The sequence below is a fragment of the Myotis lucifugus genome, unplaced genomic scaffold (genome assembly GCF_000147115.1).
Source record: "Myotis lucifugus unplaced genomic scaffold, Myoluc2.0 scaffold_69, whole genome shotgun sequence".
Lineage (NCBI taxonomy): Eukaryota > Metazoa > Chordata > Mammalia > Chiroptera > Vespertilionidae > Myotis > Myotis lucifugus.
The window spans coordinates 1,287,331-1,311,113 of record NW_005871117.1 but is presented as its reverse complement, the minus strand read 5'-3'; the positions used below and the strand labels follow the sequence as shown (position 1 = coordinate 1,311,113).

The 23,783-nt window shown below is 43.6% G+C and overlaps 1 protein-coding gene and 1 pseudogene across 1 annotated transcript in view; one reads left to right on the top strand and one right to left on the bottom strand.

The window, feature by feature from the left end:
- Nucleotides 1-13,945, bottom strand: part of LOC102424610 — a 119,931-nt pseudogene extending 105,986 nt beyond the window's left edge.
- LRMDA (leucine rich melanocyte differentiation associated) overlaps nucleotides 1-22,607 on the top strand; it is a 979,651-nt gene extending 957,044 nt beyond the window's left edge. Inside the window, 1 exon segment of the mRNA XM_023755143.1 lies at nucleotides 22,528-22,607. Coding sequence (XP_023610911.1) covers nucleotides 22,528-22,607 — 80 coding nt within the window.
- The last annotated feature ends 1,176 nt before the right edge of the window (nucleotides 22,608-23,783 follow it).

The window sequence follows — 23,783 nt, the reverse complement described above, 5'->3', positions numbered from 1 at the left end:
GCAGGTGAATGGGGGTGCCAGACCAAGGTGGGGCACCAGTCGTTGTCATTGGGGTGAGCCTCTGGTGGTTACTGAAAATTCTTTGCTCCACGTGCTGCGATCCCGCTGGTGCTCACACCTGCTACCGGCGCCCGCCCCGCTCCCACCCGCTTGGCACCGCCAGTGGGTGCGAGCTGTCAGTGGGTGCAAGTGGCGGCTACCAGCCCCGATCGCCCCTCAGAGCTTCTCCATCTCCCCTTGCTCCTGAGGGGTGATCGGGGCAGCAGCCGCCGCTCACATCCACTGACGGTGCCGGCCCCACTCGCATCCGCTGCTGGCACCGGCCCCAATTGCTCCATGTCGTCATGGGTACGAGCGGGCCCAGTGCAGTCAGCGCGTGGAGGTGGCAGTGGCGGGAGCTGGGCTGCTGGCAGACAGGAGACCAGAGGCTGCGGCGGAAGGGGCCAGGCAGGGGTGCAGAGAAGGCTCCAAGACCCGCCCCTGTGCTCACCACGGCCTCGCAGCCCACAGTTCCTTTCAAGGTGCATGAATTCATGCACTGAGCCCCTAGTTACTTAATATATAGTCCTTATTTAAATTTTCTATAACTGCTTGTTGTCGTTTTGTTTTAATCTAGTATCCAATCAAAGTTGGCATACTAGTCCAGTGGTTCTCAAGGGTGACCCCGACCAGCAGCATTGGGGTCACTAGGGAACATGTCAGATGTGAACATTCCAGAGCCCTGCCCCAATGAGAGACTCTGGAGGTGGACCATGTTGCACTCTGTGTTGCAACAGGCACTCCCAGTGACTCTGAGGCAGATGAAAACTGAAGAATTATTGATCCCGAACATGCCTGCTACCTTTTCAGCTTTTCATGACATGTAGGTTTATCAAAAGCCCAAGTCAATTTCTTTATAAAATGTCCTACATTCCAGATTTTTCTGATTGCTCCCTCATAATTTGATTCAGGTTCAAAATTTTGGCAAGTGTAGGTGATGTTAGGCACATTTCATTATGTTGAGAGACACTTGATATTTAATGGTCTTTTTCATAGCAATGCTAAGATGGATCATTTGATTAATGTGGTTACCACCACATTATGTTCCCATTTATAATTAATAAGTAGTCTAAACAGTGGCAATCTAAGACTTTGTGAATATTTTCTTTCATAATAATCTTTAACCTAATAGTTGTAGCAACCATTGAAAATAATTGACTGAATCACTATATTGGTGTATGGTGATTTTTCTAATTTTATCTTTTTTTTCTACATTAATTAGCTGGCATTCTTTAAATAAGAGCTTTTTATTTTTCCTTTGTAGTTGTTTATGTGTTTAAGTATCATTATCAACTTATAGTCTTTGTGGAACTCAATGTGGAAAACCATTTACTGTTGTTATTATATTTGATATTCAAATACTACCAGAGAGAATTTCTTCAAACCATCCTTTGAATTTGTTCCCTGTTTTCTGGTGCAAGAAGTTCCAGGCTAACTTTGTATATTTCCTGCCCACAACCTGAAATAGCCATTTTCTCAAGGAGCCATGGTCATTTTTAGTGGAAAATATTTCTGTAAACCAGTACAGAAATACCAGCATGCTAGATATTCTACACACATGTGCACAGGTGTGCACACATACATGCACACATGTATAATTTTTAATAATAATTTCTTACAGACCCCTCCAATTTAAATGAGCAGAGTCATTATCATCGCATCATCATCATCATAATCAGTGTCATCTTCTCCATTAGCGTTCTGGAGCTGCCATAATGAATTACCACAAACTGGCTTAGAACAGCACAAATTTATTACCTTGTAGTTTTGTAGGTCACTCTAACATAGGTCTTCCTTGAGGTAAAATCCAGGTGTCAGAATAATAGAATAATAAGCCATACTGGCCAGGCTTTTTTTTTTTTCATCCTTTTTTCTGGAGACCATCGGGAAAATCCATTTTCTTGTGTCTTCCAGCTTCTGAAGGCCTCCCACACTGTTTGGCTCCCAGCCTCTTCTTCTAACACCAGAGCCAATGTCACTGCATCAACCTGATCACTCTTCCATGGACCATCTCTCTCTCTGACCAAGCCTTCAAGGCTTCTCATCATTTAAGGACTCATGCTTAGACTGAACCCACCCAAATAACCCAAAGTAATGTCTCCATCCAGACCTCAATACCCTTACTCAGTCTGCAGAGTCCCCTTTGACACATAAGGTAGCATATTCACAGGTTCCAAGGCCTAGAGTGTGGACATCCTGGGGACCATTGTTCTGATTAACACATCTTCTCTCATTCTTGGTTTGATTTCCGTCCTCACACAGTGAAAACCTTGACTTCCAATAGCTTCTAAATATTTACACATTTTCTCTATTCTACAATATAAGCTAGATAACTTGAGAATTATAACAGTAATAACACTAATGACTATAAGTCTGTTAAGTAGCTCTTAAGATTTCAGGTTTTTTGTTTGTTTGTTTGTTTGTACCCATTATATCTCACTCAAATGTGTGGTTGAACTACTGTGTTCTAAAATTAATTTCTTTATCTGCGTCATTGTGTTATCTATTTTATTACAATTAGGTAAAATTTTCCAGATTTCTTTAGTTTTGTGGTTTGCATTTTTATCGTTTTATTTTTTTAATAGGTTTTTATTGATTTTAGAGAGAGGAAGGGAGAGGGAGAGAGAGATAGAAACATCCATCAATGATGAGAATCATCAATTGGCTGCCTCCTGCACACCCCCTATTGGGGATTGACCCTGCAACCCGGGCATGGGGGCTGACCCGGAATTAAACTGTGATCTCCTGGTTCTGGGGATGATGCCCAACCACTGAGCCATACTGGCCAGGCTTTTTTTTTCATCCCCTTTAATTCATTTTCTTACCATGTGAAATGGTAATGAGTATAAAAAGAGATGTACTCAGATAAGTCTCAGTTAGATCCTGATGCCTCCCACCCTATTTTCACCCACCGTTTACATGTAGTCATTAATACTAGTCAATGGTTTATTCTTTCTAGGATTCTTCTTGCAAAACATATGAAGATGCCTACTTTTAAATCTTATTTCACTTTTCTCTTACCCAAAGTAACTAAGTTTATGCACTTTTTTTGCTCTTTGTATTTTTACTTAGCAGTTTATCCTGCGTCTATATCTCTCTGTGTATCCTGAGAGTCACTCCATACCCAGGTGGTCATGGAAATCTTCTAAGGAGTAATTATTGTCTTTCCATATACCTTCTGTATCATTTTATGATACAGAATTGTAATATTATATCACAACAAATATTTTATTTGTGACAACACAACAAAAGAGAAATACATATACAGAAAATATCTCTTTTAATGCCTTCTTTTTTCTTTCTTTGCATAACATTTTGTACATAACATAATTATAGAAAACTTCATTGCAGTTATTTTTATCTGACATCTCCCTTTCTGGCCTGTTAGTTGCTCAAATATAGAAAGAATCTCTCCCTTTCTTTCTTTTCCTTCTTTATTTTGGGTATCATTGATTGTGCCTGGCACATAGCATTTCCTTACTTACCTGTTTTATCTGGAATCCATAAGAGTTTTATTCAGTTGGTCTATTTTTGAATGCATCTATTTTTAAAAATGAAATATTTTATCTGAAGTTATGAATGCTATTTTGTTATCAATTATTAACATCCTAACATGGATTAGTTGATCATAGAACTAGTTACTTCTTATAAAAAGTATAAAAGGACAGGTGTCTGAAAGAGGACAGCTATATATTTTGATCCTGGAATTGAAACCCCAAGAAAGGCAAGGAGTATGAGGGTCATAGATATTCTAGGAGGGAAGGAAGCAAACCAGGAAACGGATCAGAGGGACGTGGGAATGGAAAGGTCTGTGTCACTGAGCACAGCTTAGAAAACCTGCTCAGATGCTAACAGAGGTTGTATGTATTGCAGCAGAACTAGACCTCAAGGAGCATTTTCTCCAGATTAAGAAACCAGTGCCTGGAGAGACTGAACAAGTTACTCAGGACACTTACTATAGACCAGGAGCCAGAACTTAATCTGTGGACCCATCACACTGTCCAGGGTTGCTCTTCCAAAGCACACTGGGAAACTGAGCAGGTACCCCGCTGCCCTGAGGATGAGAGAGGTCCTGAACCCTCCATCCTTCAGAGCTCTTTGGATTTGGGTTACTAGTCCCACAATCAAAATGTACATCTCTGACCCTAACCGGTTTGGCTCAGTGGATAGAGCATCAACCTACGGACTGAAGGGTCCCAGGTTCGATTCCGGTCAAGGGCATGTACCTTGGTTGCGGGCACATCCCCAGTAGGGGGTGTGCAGGAGGCAGGTGATCGATGTTTCTCTCCCATCGATGTTTCTAACTCTCTGTCCCTCTCCCTTCCTCTCTGTAAAAATCAATAAAATATATTAAAAAACAAAACAAAACAAAATGTACATCTCTGTCTTGACCTCCTTCAGTCGAGTCCGCTGTATTTGTGGAGGTGCATTGTTCAGCCTCAGAGCATTGTTTAAATTTTAAAATCAATAACAAAAAAGTGAGCCAGCAAGAGGCACTGACTGATTAAGTGCTGTCTGTGTGAAGAGTTTAATCCTCTGCCATGTTTCTGTTGAAATCCAGAGAAATGCGAAGAAGATGAAGTAAAATGAAAACAGACTAAAAATTATGTCAGATACCAAAATTCAGTAAGGCAGCTGCATCTTTGGCAGGGAATTGAGAATTGGGTGACTTTGAGTTCTGATTTGGTATAACAATACCAACCCACACATATACCACCTGTACACATAACCCATTCATACACAACATGCACACACACACACAAGAACACATACAACATGTACAGCACAATTCACAGCAAGACACAGAGACCACACATACAACAGTGCACATATAAACACCCGCATGCCCACATGTAACTCTCATGCACACAAACGCACACATACACGCATGAATTTGTTCTTGACTGTTACGATAAAGATGTAACTCTTCCATCTGCCAACTTACCCTACATTTTTATGTTGATGAAACACATAATAGTAGAGGGAAGAAAAATCTCTTCATCAGAAAATTCAGTGGGAAAAAAACAACCTCCCAAGACATTGTCATGTATTACTGGTTAGTTTTGGTGGTTAAGAGAATTATTTGAAAACAAAGAAGCCTTTCACAGAGCCTCTAAAATACAAAAGATTTAATAACATTTACATCTGTGTATCAGCCATGTCCGTAATGCAAGTCATGAATAACACATAAACCAGAGCACGAAAGAACAGAAGTGCTCACACATCATTTAAAATCCAACCCACCCCATCGTCAGAGGAATCAGACGCACAGCAGGAGCAGTTCCAGTTGATACACACACAATATAGTCATTGAAAATGAAAACATATTAATTACGTCTCCTAACAATAAGGTTGGGAGAGAAATGGCAGGAGTCACTAACCTGCTCGACTACTCTGTTGAAATACTGTACCAAAAAGTACATCCTGAGTCGCTTCCTTGTTTTTTTAAATAATTTACGGAGTGGGCATTTGTGTGCATTTTCCTTGTTTTACTGCTCATTTAAATCTGCACTCAGGGCTCAGTCCTGACTCCTGGCTGTGCTGAAAATGGGGAAAGTTGGTTTAAGGTGGTTCCTTGTTATAAGTGAGTAACTTACAAAAAAAGGAATTTATTGTTGAGCAATAATATTTTCAAACAACAATACCTGCAGGAGGCCAGGTGGGATATGTGGCAATCCACACGGTTAGGAAAATGGCTGTTTATTACCAAAGCCTAGAGCTCATGTAACAACGTGTTTGATAAGGAAACACTGGGAAATCCCTTCTTCTGATTGAAAGAACTTTTTGAGGCCCACATCTGGTTTGGCACCTCCCTAGATTCATTCATCAGACTTTTGTGAATCTCTGGGGTTCGCCTGGGCTTTCTGTATATGCTGGTGGGAACCTCACACTCTGCCATGGGGAGGGAGCCTCTGGTGCCAGGAGGGAGAGGACTGTGGAGGAATTTGTGTGGCATTTGTATTTGATATCCGCCTCTATTCTTTAAGTCAGCGTTGGTTGTTTTTTACTTCCAGGAGTGAAGAGGGTATTCAAATCATGTTCATCTTCCATCAGCACTTGTGTCCTGGCTGTGGCCTTGGTGTTTGCTCGTTTGTTTAACTTCCTCTTCTGGTCCTTGTGTCCCCTTCTACCTCTAGGACTTTTGTTCGTGCCACACCATTGCAGGTTGGTCCTGGACATGTTATTTTTTAAATTTATTTTTATAAATATATTTTTATTGATTGCAGAGAGGAAGGGAGAGGGACAGAGGGATAGAAACATCAAGGATGAGAGAGAACACCCCCTACTGGGGACCGAGCCTGAAACCCAGTCATGTGCCCTGACCTGGAATTGAACCGTGACCTCCCAGTTCATAAGTCAACTCTCAACCACTGAGCACACCAACTGAGCAAGTCCTGGTCGCTTTACCATTAGCTCCATAATATCAGGGCCCCCCTTCCTCTTCTCCTGCGTACCGCATTTCAGTGGGAAATTTCACACTCTTCTCAGTCCTTGCTGCCGCAAAAGGTTAATAGTTGTCTCCTTTTAACGGACCAGAAATACTCAATTCCTATGGACAGCGTTCCAGGGCAAATGAGTGTAATTGCTAAATAATAGAGTCATTCTCATGAGTAATACTTCCTTTGTTCCTGATGTTTCCACCTGCATGTGTGTGCCTGTATATGTGTGCTTCTGTATGTGCCTGTGTGTATGTGTGTGTGTGTGCGTGTGTGTGTATGTGTGTGCGTGTGTGTATGCATGTGCGTGTGTGTGTGTGTGTGTGCGTGTGTGTGTGTGTGTGTAGGCAGGCATGAGTGAGACCTCCATTTGGGGGAAGCCACAGCCATCCCATAGGGATTTGCACATTTACGCATTTGGGTTTTAAATGTTGTGCTGCATCCTGAGCCTCTTAGGCGCTACAGATTATGTATAATAGATGACCTGCATTTACAGAGATGTGTGCTATACAGATGTAAATGTTATTATAGCTTTTATATTTTATGTTCTTGTTGAAAGATCATTTTGTCTTTGAATAATATGGCTGTTCAATTTTTTTTTTGAGAGGAGGGGGTTATCTTTAAAAGAGAATATGAAATGGATATTGCACATCATATATTTCTTAAAAGTAATTTGGAATTTTAGGGTCTGGGATTGGGGCTGACTGATACACTGCCACAATGAGATATCACCCCTGGAAAATAACAGCACCAGCACATGCCTGCATCTGTCCAACCTCATAATTCACTTTCACATTGGATTATGGATGTCTGCGTTCAGTGAGTCTATCTTCCCTTTAGGTATTATTTCAGCCCTTTGAGATAATAAGGAAAGTTTAATTGCGTTGTTAATTGATTTTTTGCACAACATTATTACCTTGATTGATTGCAGAGTTGATGAAAATGTTAGACACAGGCAGCGTGGAGTATCAGCCCGGCAAGGAGTGGGAGCCTTGTGGAGAATAGATAACCTTGATGTTAAGAGCTATATCCTTCAGATGTGTCTTCCCTTGACATATTGATGGCCCTCGAAAAGGGAAAAGCTGATTGTATGCAGAATGCAATCATTAAACCCACTTCAGCTTGCTGTTGATTAATTTGTTTTTTCCTGAAGGATCTAGTTATAGGGAGGCCTCACTAGTACCAACAGCAGCCATTTTCGAGGTTCCAGACTGTGCTTAACCCTCTCGGGGAGGAGAAATGTCGAGGCTGGCCTGGCTGAGTCGGGAAAATAACCTTAGGGTGTTCTGAGTGTGGACTTGACGCTCACAGACATCCTCACCCTCAAAACCACCCTGTTTCCTCCACGATGGTGCTCATTTTCCCCCAAATGCCAAGTTTCTCAAGATGCCAAGGCCAAGGTGCCTTGTACTGACTCCTGAGGTAGACTGAAATGGGAACTTCGGGATGCCAGGACGCTTGTTAAACAGGCGTCCAGGGGTTCCCGGGGAAGACATGGCACTTGGGATTTTTTATTAGATATCAGGTAAAACCTTGCAGCAACTCATTCCCATGATTGGAGACATTGATTCTTATTATTGTGTTTGTTTCCATGTATGGGAGAATGACAAGAAGAGATTTCTGCAGTTTATTACATTTTAATTACTCCTCTCCCTGGCCTATGTAATTCTTTCCAAGAAATGTTTATTGATAGCTGTCATTGTTAGTACAGTCCAGAGCCATTCTCAAGGTACCGGAAATCAGCGGCTTGATTGATTGATTAATTGATTGGACTTCTGTTCTCATTCCCTCCCCAAACTCACATCACATTCTCCATAGCCACCCAACCTCGGGCAGAAACTAAGCGGCCCAGCCTTGGGAGAAGCAGTTGGCTCTGGAAGAACGGGGGCTCCTAGGTGCGCAGTAATTCTAGAGAGCCTCTTGCTAGGAGACTGGCTTCCCCCGTCCCTTCCCTGCACCAGCTTCTACACTGATGCTTCACAAAGCGCTCTGGCTCCTTTTGCCATCTTCTTCCCTTTGTGGCTGTCCCCAATATTCCTTTAAACCAAATTTTAATTGCCAAGCATGGTTGGAGGGCTACCAAGAGTTATGTCATCTTCCTGGAGTCCTGAGCGCCCCTGGAGGGGTACATGGGCTTCAGGGCAGAAGAGAAACAGCTCATGAATCTCCCAGAGCCACAGTGCCCTGTAGATGGAATTCGCGCTATGGTCCACAGCAGTTTCTCCTCCTTCGGCCCCACCTCCCCCTACATTCAGAGTCTTTCTTCTGTTGAACTAACGACTGGCGCTCGGGGAGTCTAATATCCACAGAGTCTTGGCCCTCAATTACCTTAATGGCTTATAATGAGATTTTGGCCAAGTAGCAGGTAGCAGGTTATTACTTCCTGCTCAGCGTGGGCAATGTCTACTCTGTTAATTTGTGTTGCCGAATGTGGCTCAGAGCTGGGCATCAAACTGTCAGGGCCAGATGTATTCTATTAGGTGCGAGGCTCACATTGGCTCCCAGGCAATTTTTTTTCCAATATGGAGGCATGTTACCTCACCACAGGGTGAATCCTGACAAATTCAAGCCAGCCAAATAAAAAAAGGGTAATATTGCAAGCCATCAATGTAGCATGTTCCAGAGACAGATAACACCTGGTACCACCCACTGTCAGCAATGTCTCCCTGACCTGGACATTCCGTCCATAGGCAAAAAGTACACCCCCTTAATACCGCTGAAGAGACTCTGGTGCCTTCATTAAGTTTTAATAAGCCTAACCCTAATGAGGCCCTTATAATATGCTCTTCTACTATTTACTTTGTCTTTAACCTAGGCAAAAAAATAGTAATAATAAATAATAATGTACAGGAGGTTTATAGTACTCTTTTAAACTGCTTTCTGCTATTAATTCTTACTTAACCTATAGTTTTTTTCATTAGCATTAGCATACATATGTACTTTTTTTGTAATGCAGGCTAGAGGATGGGGAGTTGAAGATTAGGAAATAATGAAATATACATGGCATTTGGCCATGAGATTTGCTAGTGCCCAAGAATAATGATGTGCTTTCTGCAACAACAGACTTTGGGTTATTTTTTTGTAATGCAAACTTCTTTCAGTTCGATCATATATCAGTAGATTCCTTTTGTTTTCCTTTTAGAGAAAGCAATTTAGAGTGTCCCGCAATTAGAACAGATTACAGTAATATCAGCACAGGGAAAGCTTGTTTGGATTCTTATGAAGGGCAGATGGAGGCTGGCCTAACGTGCCTGAGAAAGGAAGATCTTTCCCCCCATCCCTGCAGCGTTTCAGTTATGACAAACCCGCTTGTGACTGCATCAGCTTGATTTGATTTGAGAAGATCTGTTTTTTGTAGCTTGAAAATTAAAGAAGAAGAAGCAACTTGTCTTACCTTTCAGTGACTCTCGAGAAATTTTAGGCTGGAGAACCAGACAGAACTGTGGGTGTTCCCCCTTGTGATGTAAGCTTTCTAATGGGAACAGATCTGACCCCAAAAGCAAATTTCTGCTTGAGAGCAGAGCCAACATTCCCATCCAAATTGTGCGGGAGGACCTCTGTCCCACCTGCTCAGATGTGTTCATAGAAGATTCCATCACTTTGCAGGGAGACTAAGGACTTTCTGGGAAATTTTTCTGCGAGTTTTTTTTAATCTTATACTTCATAAATTATGGTTTGCAGGTTCAGTTCCCTTCTACTTATGCAAAAAACTCCTCTTCTGTTAATATAATCCACACATCACTTAAATTTAAACTTTCATGTTTTTGGTTTTATATTAAAGAACTGGAGCAACCATTTATTATCATTGTTTTTAAAAATTTTTGGTACCACTTGTTTTCGGAATTTTGTTGAGGAGACAGTAAAACCCCTTTTTAGTAAAACTGGATGCACTAGGACCTTCAGTCAACCAGATTTTTTTAATCTCGAATTTTGTGTGGTCTTTATTTTACAAGAATAAAAGATAATGTCAAAAGTTCTATTTTTTAAAGGGGGCCTTTTGGGTCTCCTAGAACAGTGTTTCTCAAAGTGTGGTCCCCCAACCAACAGCATGCAAATTCTTGGCCCAACTCAGACTCATTAGTGAGAAACTTTGAGGATGGGACTCACTCGGCAACCATGTTCACAAGCTTCCCAGGTGATTCTGCTGCATGACCAGCTTGGAGTTCCACTGCCGTGGGGACAACCGTAAATGCCCAAGGATGTATAGTAAGCACTGGGGGTCAGAAGAATTACCTGAGATCCTCTCACTAAGTCCATGATAAAAAAACAACAACAATGTATTGAGTACCTACATGCCCTAGGCCCGTGAAGCCTGGATGGAAAGCTGTCACCTCTACCCTTTTGGAGCCTACGTAGAAAGAATACCCTACGACCTTGAGGTAGTTCCCACCCCAGCTACGCTTCCCAGCTCTATCAGCCTCAATATAAACACTCAGAGAAACACTCAGCTGTGGTCACTATGCTGTATCTAGTAAGACAATGAGATTGACTTTGGTTTCACATAATGTTGCATGTGTGAATGAAGACTCCAAAAGGTTTCAAGGTAAACATGACTTAATTTCATTAACTGGAACCCAACATTCCTTGTGGCAGGTCAATCACATGACTCTTACAGAAAGGAAGAAAGTGTGTGAGACCCATTTTACACTTGCTTCACTGACCACTTGGGAGGTCTCCCAGGTGAGGTGGAGAGACACACCTGGACTCGGCTCTGGTTTCCCAAGTCCAGTAGCTCCCATTTTGTTTACTCCCTTCTCTGATTGAATCCACTCTTTTAATTTAATTCTAGGAGTTCTAATTTAAAATGCCATTCCCTGGATTATCAAACCTTTATTACTGTTTTTAAAATAATGATAATGATATACTCCTAAAGGAAGGTGATCACTTGTTCTTGGCATGAAAATACTCGCTGGCTCATGTGCCAAAGACCAATGATGGTGACCAAATGACTGAGCAGAAGCTGGAATTATCATTTTATCTTCATTTGAGTGGCTTCTGTCTCTTTTCTGACTAATCTGGGCCAGATACTCTTGAGGGCAGGCAATGGCTGGGTAGGTTTGGGCAGGGAGGGCTTAAAAAGGAAGTAGCGCCCTAACTGGTTTGGCTCAGTGGAGTCAGCCTGAGGACTGAAGGGTCCCAGGTTCGATTCCGGTCAAGGGCATGTACCTTGGTTGTGGGCACATCCCCAGTAGAGGGTGTGCAGGAGGCAGCTGATTGATGTTTCTCTCTCATCGATGTTTCTAGCTCTCTATCCCTCTCCCTTCTTCTCTGTAAAAGATCAATAAAATATTTTTTTAAAGAAAGGAAGTAGCTGTGATTTGTGTGGATGAAACACACCTCTTGAATACTTTATTGAACCACTTTTTAATTTAATTTAACTTAATTTTTATGTTTTTTGCTTATCAAATGATGATTGGAAACTCCCATGGGTGGCACACTTCTTTTTGGTCTTCCACAGGAAAAATGATCTTTCTTTAAGAAATGCAGGGATCTCTCTTTGTTTATTAGTTTGCATGCTTCTTTACATTTATGCAGGTGATACGCAAAAATTCCCCAACCCCTGAGCCTGGAAGATTAATTAGAGCAGTTGATGGTAAAGAAAATCAGGCCCTGAAATCGAGGCCAGATGAATCCAAAAGGTGGGGCATCTGGGAGCCCCATTCCCAGAAAGCCCTCAGCACAGACTGAACAAACATGACATATTGATCATTATGGAACCTGTAATTGGTGACCAAAAGCACAGTGTGGCTTTAAAGGTCCTCCTGAGTAGTTGCAATCATTTTGTTTTTAAAGAAAGCTGCTGTTTTTCCTAAATTCATGCTGCCCTCTAGTGGCAATGCTCCTGACTTCAGACTTCAGAGGGAAGGAGGAAAAGATGAATGTGGAGATGAATGGGGGGAAGAGTGGAGGCAGTGGAGGGGTGAACTTTTTCCTTCGTTCTTTCCTCTCCTGTCTGAAAGATCTCTGAGTCCCTCGGTCAGAAACTGAGAGGGAAAACTGAAGCCATACCACCTGAACATTGCCCATTTGACTGACAGCCTGGTTTAGGTGACCTCCATCAGTGAGCTGCACTGAAGGGAGTCCAGCTACCTTACCTGATTTGCATCCGTCTTGGCATGCACTTTGGAATCCTCTCTAGCCCATCAAACCCCATGTCAAACACGCTCACACCAAACAGGCCTTGAAGATTCAAGTTTCTCCCTGGAAAGTAGGCAAGAGTCAGCTTAAGTCCGGGTGTTGATGCTCTTTGACATCTTGTCCCGCAGGCCGTATCCTGGAATTCAGAAACACTAGCTGGACTAGGAAGCAAAAGTTGGGTGGTGTCGGGTCTGGGACTGTGACCTTCAGGAAGTCACTTGGAACCTCATTTTCCTCCTCTATAAAATGTAGAACTAACCCAAAATGAAGTTCTTTAAATTCTGTCTCAGAGAGACTTGTTCAATGTAGGTAAGGAAATGCTTCTAAAGAAAATGTCCCATTCTGTGTGCAGCAAAATCACAACGTATCTTTACAGGACTGTATAAGTAAATCATTGTTTACGAAGTCAGAGTACAAACTGTTTCTGGCTTCATTTTAAGATGGCACAAACCTGTAACCGGAGAAGGAAAAGCAAAATTGGGATTGCGAAGAAGAGTCAGCAGTGTTTTCTTTGGGGGGCATGTTGTTGGAGCCAGGAGATATTTACTATGGCGTGTGTTCTCTGTTACATACATGTTCCTATTTGATTGAAACACAGTATGTAAGAGCCACTCATATTAGTGATGTTCCAAAAGGGGAACAAGTGAGCCCACCTCAGACCCGGATGCTTTCCCATCAGTCTCTGCCTACCAGCGCTACCCCCAATACAAAAAAATATTTTTAAAGCATTGACATCTGAGGAAAAAGCATGTTGACTTTCTCCTTTCCAGGGTTCACACAATGCAAACATCCGCTGCCAGATAACTTTGAAAACTGTCAGCCTAATATTTCCTCGATGAGGCGAGGACTTAGAATGGCCAGGTCAGTTCTGGGCAGGGCCATGGCATCGGCAATCTGAATGTGGGGACCAGGGGCTCCAGGTGGAACCGTGGAGCTGGTTACTAAGGATGCACTCAGAGGGGAAATTCCATCTCAGACTTGGACCGGCTTTTACATTTTCCACTAACATTATTGAGGGAAAACCTTGCCCTGCCTTTTTTCTCCTCTCCTGCCTTTCCTACCTTCTTCTCTTCTTCTGAAGATGACAAGCCTCATTTCAGCGGCCCTGAGAGCCCGGAGTGATTTCCACGGGCTCTGGCTTGTCACGTCACCTTGTCTGCCCACTCACCTGGCCGTTTGTGCAGCCGTCCCCGGGCTGGAGGCCGGCTTCTGGGCCCCGTGTTCCTATCACCCTCAGTACAGATGCTGCCAAGACCCTTTCCCTGCTGACGGCTTCCTTCTGCGTTTCCTTCCCTACAAACACGCTGGTGAGACTTGACAAAGCCCAGCATTTGTCCCGGCCGCCTTCATAATCTGTTCTGTCTCGGTGGGAAGTTTAACCTGCCACCAGGCCTCACTGCAGGGGTCGGAGCACTGGGGCCCAATGCCCTCTTCTCAAAGGGCTATGCTGCCTGGCGTTTGTTTTTATCTTTCTTTCAATATATGGACGCTTTCTCACCCTCGATTGGGTGGCCCATACTGTGTGTTTTTGACTGGTGCTTGGTAGAAAGCAGCATGTCATAACCCCATGGGTCTGGAGTATTAATCTTTGTCCTGCATACTCTTTGTGCTGAGAAATGAATAAAAATTATCATTTACTTTAATTTAGGATAAATATTGCTGGTAAACATAATCAACCTGAAATAAAACTGGCAGCAAGTAAAACTGACCAAGATTCGTATCTTGTTGGCATACTGAAAACTGCACAAATTCCCAGGAAGGAAATCGCCTTGGTAGAAATAATAAAAGCAAAATAAAATCGAAATGAGCTAAAATTACACACAATAAAAGGTGTTGACTAAACTTTAATGGAGGACGCAAGTCTTCCCATCACAATTTAGATCTGCAAAGTTTTCTTTAAGGAAATGTGACTTTATAAACTACGTGCTCCAAGAGACTTAGAAGACAATCTGTGAAACTTGATATTTGGCAAATGCTGACTCTGGACTTTAACCTTAATGTACAAATTACATGGGAAAGAATTGATTCCGTCAAAAAGAACTTCAATAAAATAAAAATGAAAAGGTTAAAAATAGAATATGGTTTGATTGATTTTAAAATTAAGGAAGTACATAGACACAGACAACAGTATGGTGATTACCAGAGGGAAAGGGGGGTGGGGAAAGGTAAAAGAGGGAACAGGAGAGGTGTAGAAAAATAAATAAAAATTAAGGAATGAATTGGTTAAATGGGGCTTGCTCTGAATAGTTAATGCTTGTTGAAAGAAAAATTACTAGGCTGGTTTACATGTTTATATTCATAAGCCTCAAGCCAAAGCATCCCTTGGGTCAAATGGCAGAATTCAAATGTCCACCACTGCACACTATCAGGGTCAGCCCGGCGGGGCCTGGACACCCTTTTTTTTAATGTATCTTTATTGTTGAAAGTATTGCAGACATCCCCCTTTTCTTTACCCATTGACTCCCTCCATCCCACACCCACCCCTCCTAGGCCTTCGCTACACTATTGTCTGTGTCCATGGGCTATGCATATATGCATATAAGTTTCCCATAAATCTCTCCCCCACCCCCCCTCCACTTCCTCATCCCCTGCCTTCCCTCTGAGATTCATCAGTCTGTTCTATGCTTCTGTGTCTCTGGATCTATTTTGTTCATCAGTTTATTTTGTTCATTAGATTTCATATGGGTGAGATCCTGTGATACTTATCTTTCTCTGACTGGCTTATTTCGCTGCCTGGTCTTCATGGGTTGTTTTGTATAAGGAAGGAGAAGAGTTTGAGGGAGCGTACACATTTGCAAGACTAGGGAGCATCGTTTAGGCAGCACTGTGTGAGGGGTCACTGAAGGATTCAGCAAGGACAGTGTGCCCCTGGTCTGTGGAGAAGACATTTTGGGGGTTAGCAAGCATTTTGTGACCATGACATCCCATTCCAACCCAAGATTCAGGTCATAAACTGAGACACTTGCCTGAACTCCCACTCAGCTAGTGTGGGAAGGAAGTGTCACTTTCTCCTGTGCCTTCTCTACCCTCCCCTGGGGCGGGGGGGGGGGGGTCAGGACAAGAGTCTGTCCCCCTTTTATGCTCAGATGGGCCTAGCATGGAGTATGGATGTGGCTCTCCGGGCACAAAATCTGCTTCCAAGCAACCCCTTCCTTTAAGACCTTTCAACATCTCTCTTCTTTTCATTTTGCCTTAGTATTTAAGTAGCTTACACTGAAGCAGGATGTGCGCGGGGCGCCTGTAACTCCGCAGGCTCTGCTAAATCCCGTGTGGTATCCACAGCGAGCTGATAGCTCATCACACGGCTGACCTCGGGGTACTGCTCCAGCCGCTTCCCCGGATTGTAAAACATAGGTGTTTATTCCTCCCAGGCCCCAGCTCACTCACAGCTGCACACAACAAAGAGCTAGGAGTGTGCTTTCCGGGGACTGTCCTTTCCTGTGGACGATGTGGACAGCTCTTCGGGCTGGATGGTAGCGTTCAGTGCACTTCTCTCCTTCAGCGGACGGAGCGATCACTTCGTTTTCCTGGGAGAAAAGTGTTCAGCATAAAAACAACACCCGTGTTTAGCAACTGAAGCTGCTGCCTTCTCTTACTTTGCCTCCTTCTTTAGTAAGGCAACCATTTCATCTGGATGTGTTTTTAAAGCATTTCAAACATCTGTACTCCTACCAGAGATTAAAGTATGAATGTTCGACAATTGAAATTCCTAACATAGTGGATTTTGTTTACATTGTATATGGATGATCATTTTAATGATATTAATGTATCTAGTCTACAAATATTCACTGGATACATCCTCTGTATGAATACTGTTTCAGGCCACTGGGTATTATTAGAAACTGGGCAGGAGTGAGTATTGTAGAGGTGACTGCCAATGGGGATGTGTAGTGTCACCTGGAAGCATAGAACAGTGGTTCCCAACGTGGGCACAGGCCCCACGGGGGGGGGGCAATTTGATTTTTAAGGGGGGCAATTTGAGCATGAGTTATTAACAGTGAATTTTTTGCATTTCTTATGGTTCTAGGGGCCTCATATACAGTATATAAATATATATTGTGACATATTTATGCATTTCAGTTCTCTATTATATGTTTTGAAACTTTATTTGCTATTTTTTCATATCACTTCATATTACTATTATTTTTTAACAGTTTCTTAGTGATTTCTTATTCAGTACTTCAACTGTCCTTTCATTCTTTTATTTCTCTCTTTCATGGATGCCATGTTCTTTGGAAGCTTGTTTAGATCAAGGTAATGGCCTTTATGTCTTCCTCCACATGAATAGGAGTTCACATTTGAACAATAAGAATTATATGTCACAGGGGTGGGGCATCTGGATTTTAGAGATGCTTAAATGGGGCATGGCCAAAAACAGGTTGAGGACTACTATTCTAGAACGTTCCATAAGGGACCAGAAAGATTTTCCGGATACTCCTTCCCTCTCTGCCAATGGACCCACCCACCTCTTCCTAACACTGCCATCACTTTTTCAGAGGCCGTGAAGAGTCTAGCTCCTTCCTTCACTCTTGCAGATTAAAGAACAAGCATCCATCTGTGAGCAGCCCTCAGTCCCTTGCCCTATATAACTTGCTGATTATAACTACTACCATCACAAACAGAGTAAAACCTGCTTGTCATTACACAGCTACTCTTACAAGCATTGAGAATAGCATTTAAAATGGTGAATACCAAAGCTAACATTAATAAGGTTAATAAAATTGATATTTTATTTTACTGATAGAGATTTATTGACCCAACCTATACTGCATCATCAAATAAGTGTATATATTTGTACTAGAGGCCCAATTCATGGATTCGTGCACCAGTGGGGTCCCTCAGCCTGGCCTGCACCCTCTTACAATCCGAGACCCTTGGGGGAAGTTGGACTGCTGGTTTCGAGGGATGTAGTAATGCTGCAAGTGGCAGGCAGCCGGGGCCAGGTGCTGCTGCTGCTGCTACTGCTCAGTAGCACTGCCATGGAGGCGGGAGAGGCTCGCCAGCAGTGAGCCCAGCATCTAGCACCCAACTCCTGCATTGAGCGTCTGCCCCCTGGTGGTCAGTGTGTGTCATAGCGACCTGTCGACTGGTCGTTCGGTCGTTCAGTCGCTTAGGCTTTTATATATATAGATGAATAAAGACTATTATTTTGTCACAACTAACATGCACATGATAAACCACTAAATCTGATATTTAGTCTTAGTTCTGTTGACTGTGGAATTAGGAGATTTGAGTCAAAGCTAGTGAGACACAGGCTAGGTAGTGGCAAGCTCTTCCCAGCTCGGAGCATGAAATGCACTGCAAAAAGTTGGTGGGTGTTCTTTTGTTGGGGGTTTTGAGATCCAGCAGTGCTCCCCTTCTATACGTTATGGGACTCTGGCCTGATGGGTTTCAAGAGCTGATTTAGTCCAAATGGAATTTCTGATGAACTCACCATTGGATATGCCTGCTACATCAGGCAAGATCGGCCCTGCCATCCTCATCTTCATAAGGGAGGAACTGGGAAATATTAATTCTTCTACTTCCAAGCTAAAATGAACCTCAGAGATTAGCTGGCCCTTAGCCCTCACTTTACAAATGGGGAAACCAGCCCAGTGAAGAAAAGGGAGGGGGACATGACCACATGACTGTTGGGGCAGAGCTGGGTCTAACTGTAGATGGCCTCCACCTCTTCTTAGCAACTGGAGGTGCAAGGCCCTCTAGGAGGCCAGGGAGCCCTGGGTCTTTGCTGGACTCTGCATGCCTGGGCCAGGACACCCCTCCTCCCCCCGACCCCGCACACTCGGGGTTCTCCCCAGCAGTGTCTCCAGAACCATTCCTGCCCTCGCAGCCTTGCAGCCAAGGAGAAAGGCAGCTCCAAGGTCATAACTTAACCTGCATAATTAGAACATTCATTCCAGAGGGGGAAACATTTAAAAGATAAAGGACCTCTTTAAAGCGGATTCTTCCCCAAACATTTCCCCCCATAATTATAGTTGTGAGAAGTTATGGCGATGGCGGAGCTGGCTACTTAAGAAAAATTAGGAGTCTCATTTGGCAGGAGAGGATTTCCCAGGGGACAACACACTGTCATTTTTTTAGGGCCCCCGGAAAGGAACCACACGCCGATGGCTACAGGCCGGCCTGATGCATGGCAAGTTTGCTTCACTTATTATAGCCAATCAATGTCTCTCCAGAGAACGGAAAACACTTCATATGCCACTGAATGTTGTTCCCCCTCCAGTCCCCAGACACAGGAGTTCGAGGAGATAGAACCAAGCGGATGCATTGGAGATGCACAGGGAGACCCCCGCCTACTGAGTCACCACCACGGTAGTGACCACCTCCTACTGAGTCCCAGCCTGCGGGCCTCCCCAACAAAATGCCTCTGCCAGCAATGTGTTCCCTCGGTAATTGTCACAGTTTAAGGCAGTTATCGTGACAGGAGGAGGGGCCATGGGGAGAGCAGGAAAGTCACACGCCACCACTTGCCTTAACTTCTGAGCAAACCCTCCTGTTACAAAGAACCTTCGTGATAAATAAAGTGCTATGGCCACCTATGGGGCTGTGGCTTTATTTTATTCTTTGTTAATTTCATTTATTAATTTATTTAGCACAAAAGTTCCATTTGGGGGGTAATCACTTCCAACTGTGAGCTCGGTCAGATAGGAGTCTCAGTGGAGACGACACTTGTGTAATTGTAGGCGGTTCAAGTTTAAAAATTTCAGCCTGATTTGGACTGTCACTGGCCGGACCACCTCTCTTCCCAGAGGAGCACCAGCAGGGCAGCTGGATTTAATTTTCCGCTGCTGGACGGTCCCTGTGCTGTCCTGGGGCAGCCCACAGACTGAGTGGCTTCCCTTTAAGGATGTTATTCAAGGTGACAGCTCCTCACATGTTGGCACTCTGATCACCCTCAGTAGCCAAGGTATCGGGGGATGAGCGGGCTCCTCCTGCAAAGTCCAGATTTATGGACTGAGGTCATCTGTAGGCCCCTTAACCCCAGCGCTGTCACAGAAAGGGCTGCCAGGACCTTTACAGCCACGGCGAGTTTTGTAAAGACGTCTGGGGAGAAAGTCTGCAGGAGCGGGTGGAGGAGACCCCAGTGATAGGGAGTGATGTCAGCTTTTGTTAGAGCCGCAGACAGCGTTAGAATATCCTTGGCATAATATGGCCCTGGTATCTCTGTCAGCATCTCTGTTTTCTGTCACCACACACAATCCTGGGCCTGTCTCCTGCCCTGACAGTGTCTGTTCAGATCAGGGCATTGCCCGCACAGAGACCAGCCCTGCTCCCTGCCACACAGCCCCTTTGTTTGAAGTCTGCCCTTTTGTCATTAATGCACTTGGTGTCTATTTAAATCTGACAGTGAGTGTGGTATCTGTTTTCCCGTCAAGAGATCATTGACAATATTAATACCTCATGTCCTTGCCTCGTTTTCCAAGCTCTGACACCTCCCTGCGTCTCCTGCATTCATCAGGCAGCCTCTCTCACCAGGATGCCTATAAACCGTCTTGCTTCCAGGCCCAAAGCAGCCCCTAAAACAGGACTTTTATCAATGCCAACCAGAGAGAAGGACTGGGGAACATGGCTCAGAACATGTCACCTTCCTCTACGTCAGGGCCCGTGTTCCAGGGGTAACAGCCTATTTCCTGGATGGCATCTGAGGCCCAGGTTTCATCTAGGCCAGATCCGGAGCTGGGGTTTACCATGGGGAGAGGGCAGAGGAAAGAAATCCAATCTGAATGTGCTGGGAAGTTTGCAGGAGGGAATGAATACACCCACTGGAGTGTGGTGTGTGTGTGTCTGCCTTGCATTCTTTTACTCAAGAGCAAGACTGTGCTCTTTATGATATCTGACAACCCTATCCATTTTTTCTTTTTTTGTATAAAAATGCATGCTTTCCTGGTGCTGTAGAGAGATATTCACATCTCTCCGCCTCATTCTTCCAGATTCTTCATGGGTGAATTTGAGTCAATTATGTTTAAGGAAGCCCCTTGTGGATTTTCAGAAACATCTGAGATACTCCCACCCAGGCCTGTAGGGGATGCTATTCCTGGAACAGATTCTAACCAGCCAAGCCCACAGACAGGTCTGGGCATTGGGAACAATGTCAGTCCCACCCGAGGTGTTACACAGTTAAGCCCAATAAAGAGAAGAGCTCAATGGCAATAGCTAAAAGAATCATCTGGGCCTGAAGAAAGGATTCAGGGAGGTTTGATCCAAGCTCAGTGTTTCCAGGCACCGGACCCAAACTGAAAAACAGAAATTGGGGATAGGAAGCTGAGAAGAAAGTGTGGCCAAGGGGGAAGTGTGGGCCACAGCAAACTTGCTCATGGGAATGTGGTAAAAAGTAGAAGGAATGAGAGCATCACCAAGACCAGTTTGGAGGCCATGGGAGAGTATCATGCTCTCACCAACTCTCAGATTCTGTGACCCCAGCAATTCCCAGCTTTGTCCCAAGTCATTCAAACCTAGGAGCATCTGCCCTGTCCTTAAAAGTTTCGGAGTCATTTTTTAATCCTTAATTAAGAAGAAGATTTAAAGTTCTGCAATGGAGAAATATCTCTTATACAAACACCAAATATTTACTAGTTAGAACTTGTGATGTGAAGGACCTGGATAATTTCAAATGCTAATTTATCCCAAATGAAAAATAGCTGGTGATTGTTGGTTTCCTACTCCCACACTGATGGGAAAAATCATACATATAGGTAGGTAGCTATTTTTATAGGCTGATTTGTGGCTCATGAATTAATGTTTTATGGACATTTCCTTGTTGTTGTTTTTTTTTCTGGTGACTCAAGTGCTATTAGTAACAAGACAGCTGTGGAGCTGATTTTTAAGTTTTTCTAAAAGTAGAAGAAAAAACAAGGTGGCAAAAATCAAATTGTAGTTTAAATATTTTCTTGGAAAAACTTATTTTTCATTAATAATCCTACAAAGCTTTTATAATAACTATGGTAGGTGATTTCTTGTGGATATTTAAAAGAAATATTGAGTCGATTAAAAGGTTTGAACTTATTCTAAGGGTATTTTTCATAGTTAAATCCTCCCATAACTTCCTTGAGTGAAAGGAAAGCTGTATATGGAGCTATACAATTATTTAAAATAAAACTGAAAATGAAAATCATGCCTAGCTGGTTTGGCTCAGTGGATAGAGTGTTGGCCTGAGGACTGAAGGGCCCCGGGTTTGACTCCCGTCAAGGGCACATGCCTGGGTTTCGAGCTCTATCCCCAGTGTGGGGGTGTGCAGGAGGCAGCCGATCAATGCTTCTCTCTCATCATTGATGTTTCTCTCTCTCTCCCTCTCCCTTCCTCTCCGAAATCAATAAAAATATATTTTTTAAAAAATAAAATCAAATGTATTCCTACCTGAGACTACAGTTCAGCCTGTGAGAAGGAGCCTTTAACGTCCAGGCTCTTGTGACTTTCCATGTGGCATGTGGTCAGCACCACCCTCTTCCTTACTCATCCCCTTAAGTGCTTGATGCCTCCTGGGAGCTGGAAGGTCCTTCTAGGAAGGTAATAATATTGACTCATGACAGAGGACTGAAAAGAGTCACACTCAGGAAAGACTGTGCCACATCTTTTGCTTGGGCTGGGCTCATCTTTAAATTCTTAATTTTCCATTTTTAGAAACTGCTAAGAGAACCTGGAGAGAGGAGAGGGTTATCTTTCTTTTGAGGAGTAATTGGCCAAACTAGAAAAGTCTCTAAAATGGGGGAAACCAAGATATTCTGGGCACCTGTGCTCTGCTGACATTTCATTTGAATGTCAATGGTGAGGACAAGAAGGGAGGGTCCTTCCCTGTGGGACTTACTCCTTCTGCTGCCACCCGTGGGATCTGGACTGTGTTGTGTTCTGCTTTGCAGTACCTATTCAGTTCCTGCTGGACTGTGGTTTGTAACGACGTGTCTCCTTCTCTTTGCAGGTGTCCTGGGGAAGTGTCGCTATGTTTACTACGGGAAGAACTCAGAGGGCAACAGGTTTATCCGGGATGACCAGCTCTGAAGGCAAGTTCTGTACGCCTTAGCCCATGTCATGAGGATTTACCAGTAAGCAAAAAGGGAAAGCAGAAATAAAGAAAAAGCTGAAGAAAAAAGACAATGCCCACACGGCATCTCTGTGGGAAGGCTACCACTTCGGCTTTTGGTACCTTCTGCTGACTTCGCCAGGCCTGTCAACATCATCTTTCTGCCTTAGACTGAGTGGTCACATAGAGATTGACATGATTGCCCTTAAGCAGGTCTCATCCACCAGGGTGACAGGCAGCAGCGGCGATGCACCAGGGCTGACAGGATGAACACCATGATAGATTGCCTGGCCCTCCGCGGCTCACGGGGGAGCAGAGGTCACACCTGGGGCCTCCCTGAGCATGCTCAGTGGCTGTAATCTGAGAGAGAGACTGTCTTCAGCTTGCCTGCTGAGTAGAGATCCCTCTGATACCATTGTCCTAGGGTTTTTTTTTTTAGTGAAATAGTCACCGTTTTGAGGAAGCCCACTCTCTTTTATTCCTCGTAAGTATTTATCTCATATTCTCCATGCCCCTCCCCATTCTTTAGTATCTTTATCACAGGTTTGCAATTTTTCAGAGAGCAGAAGGTGTATGTTCTCAGCCAGGCCATTCATGTATGGCCAGTTGCATGTTGTCACACTTTCTGAATTGGTGTAGCTAGCTTTCCCTAAATCCCTGACTATAAAAGCATGGAACTGACCTTGTTCTGTTCATTTCTAAATCCATGTCTTGCCTTGAATACTTGGCAGTGTCAGGCATCTTTTCCAGCACCAGGTTCTGGGTATATCAGGGACTTTTAATATTTTTAATTCATTCATTCATTCATTCATTCACTCATTAACTCATTCCTTCATTCATTCATTCACTCATTCATTCATTCACTCATTCATTTCTAACCACACATACCTCCTACTATATCTATGGCAATAGTTGTGCTTGGAGCTAGCTTGTTCCTTTGGGTGCTATTTCAAGGTAGCAAGATGATAAAAGAAAGTGGTGCATCAGAAGATAAGAGAGAAGGGAAGACTATAGAAAATGTTTACCAGACCAATCAGTTTTAATGGATGCCACAAATCCTTTCAATTTGGTATCTTTCTCAGGACCTCTCAGAAATTAAATCCATAGCTGGTGCGTCTTGGACGATATTCCAGCACCAGTGTTTCAAGGAAAAT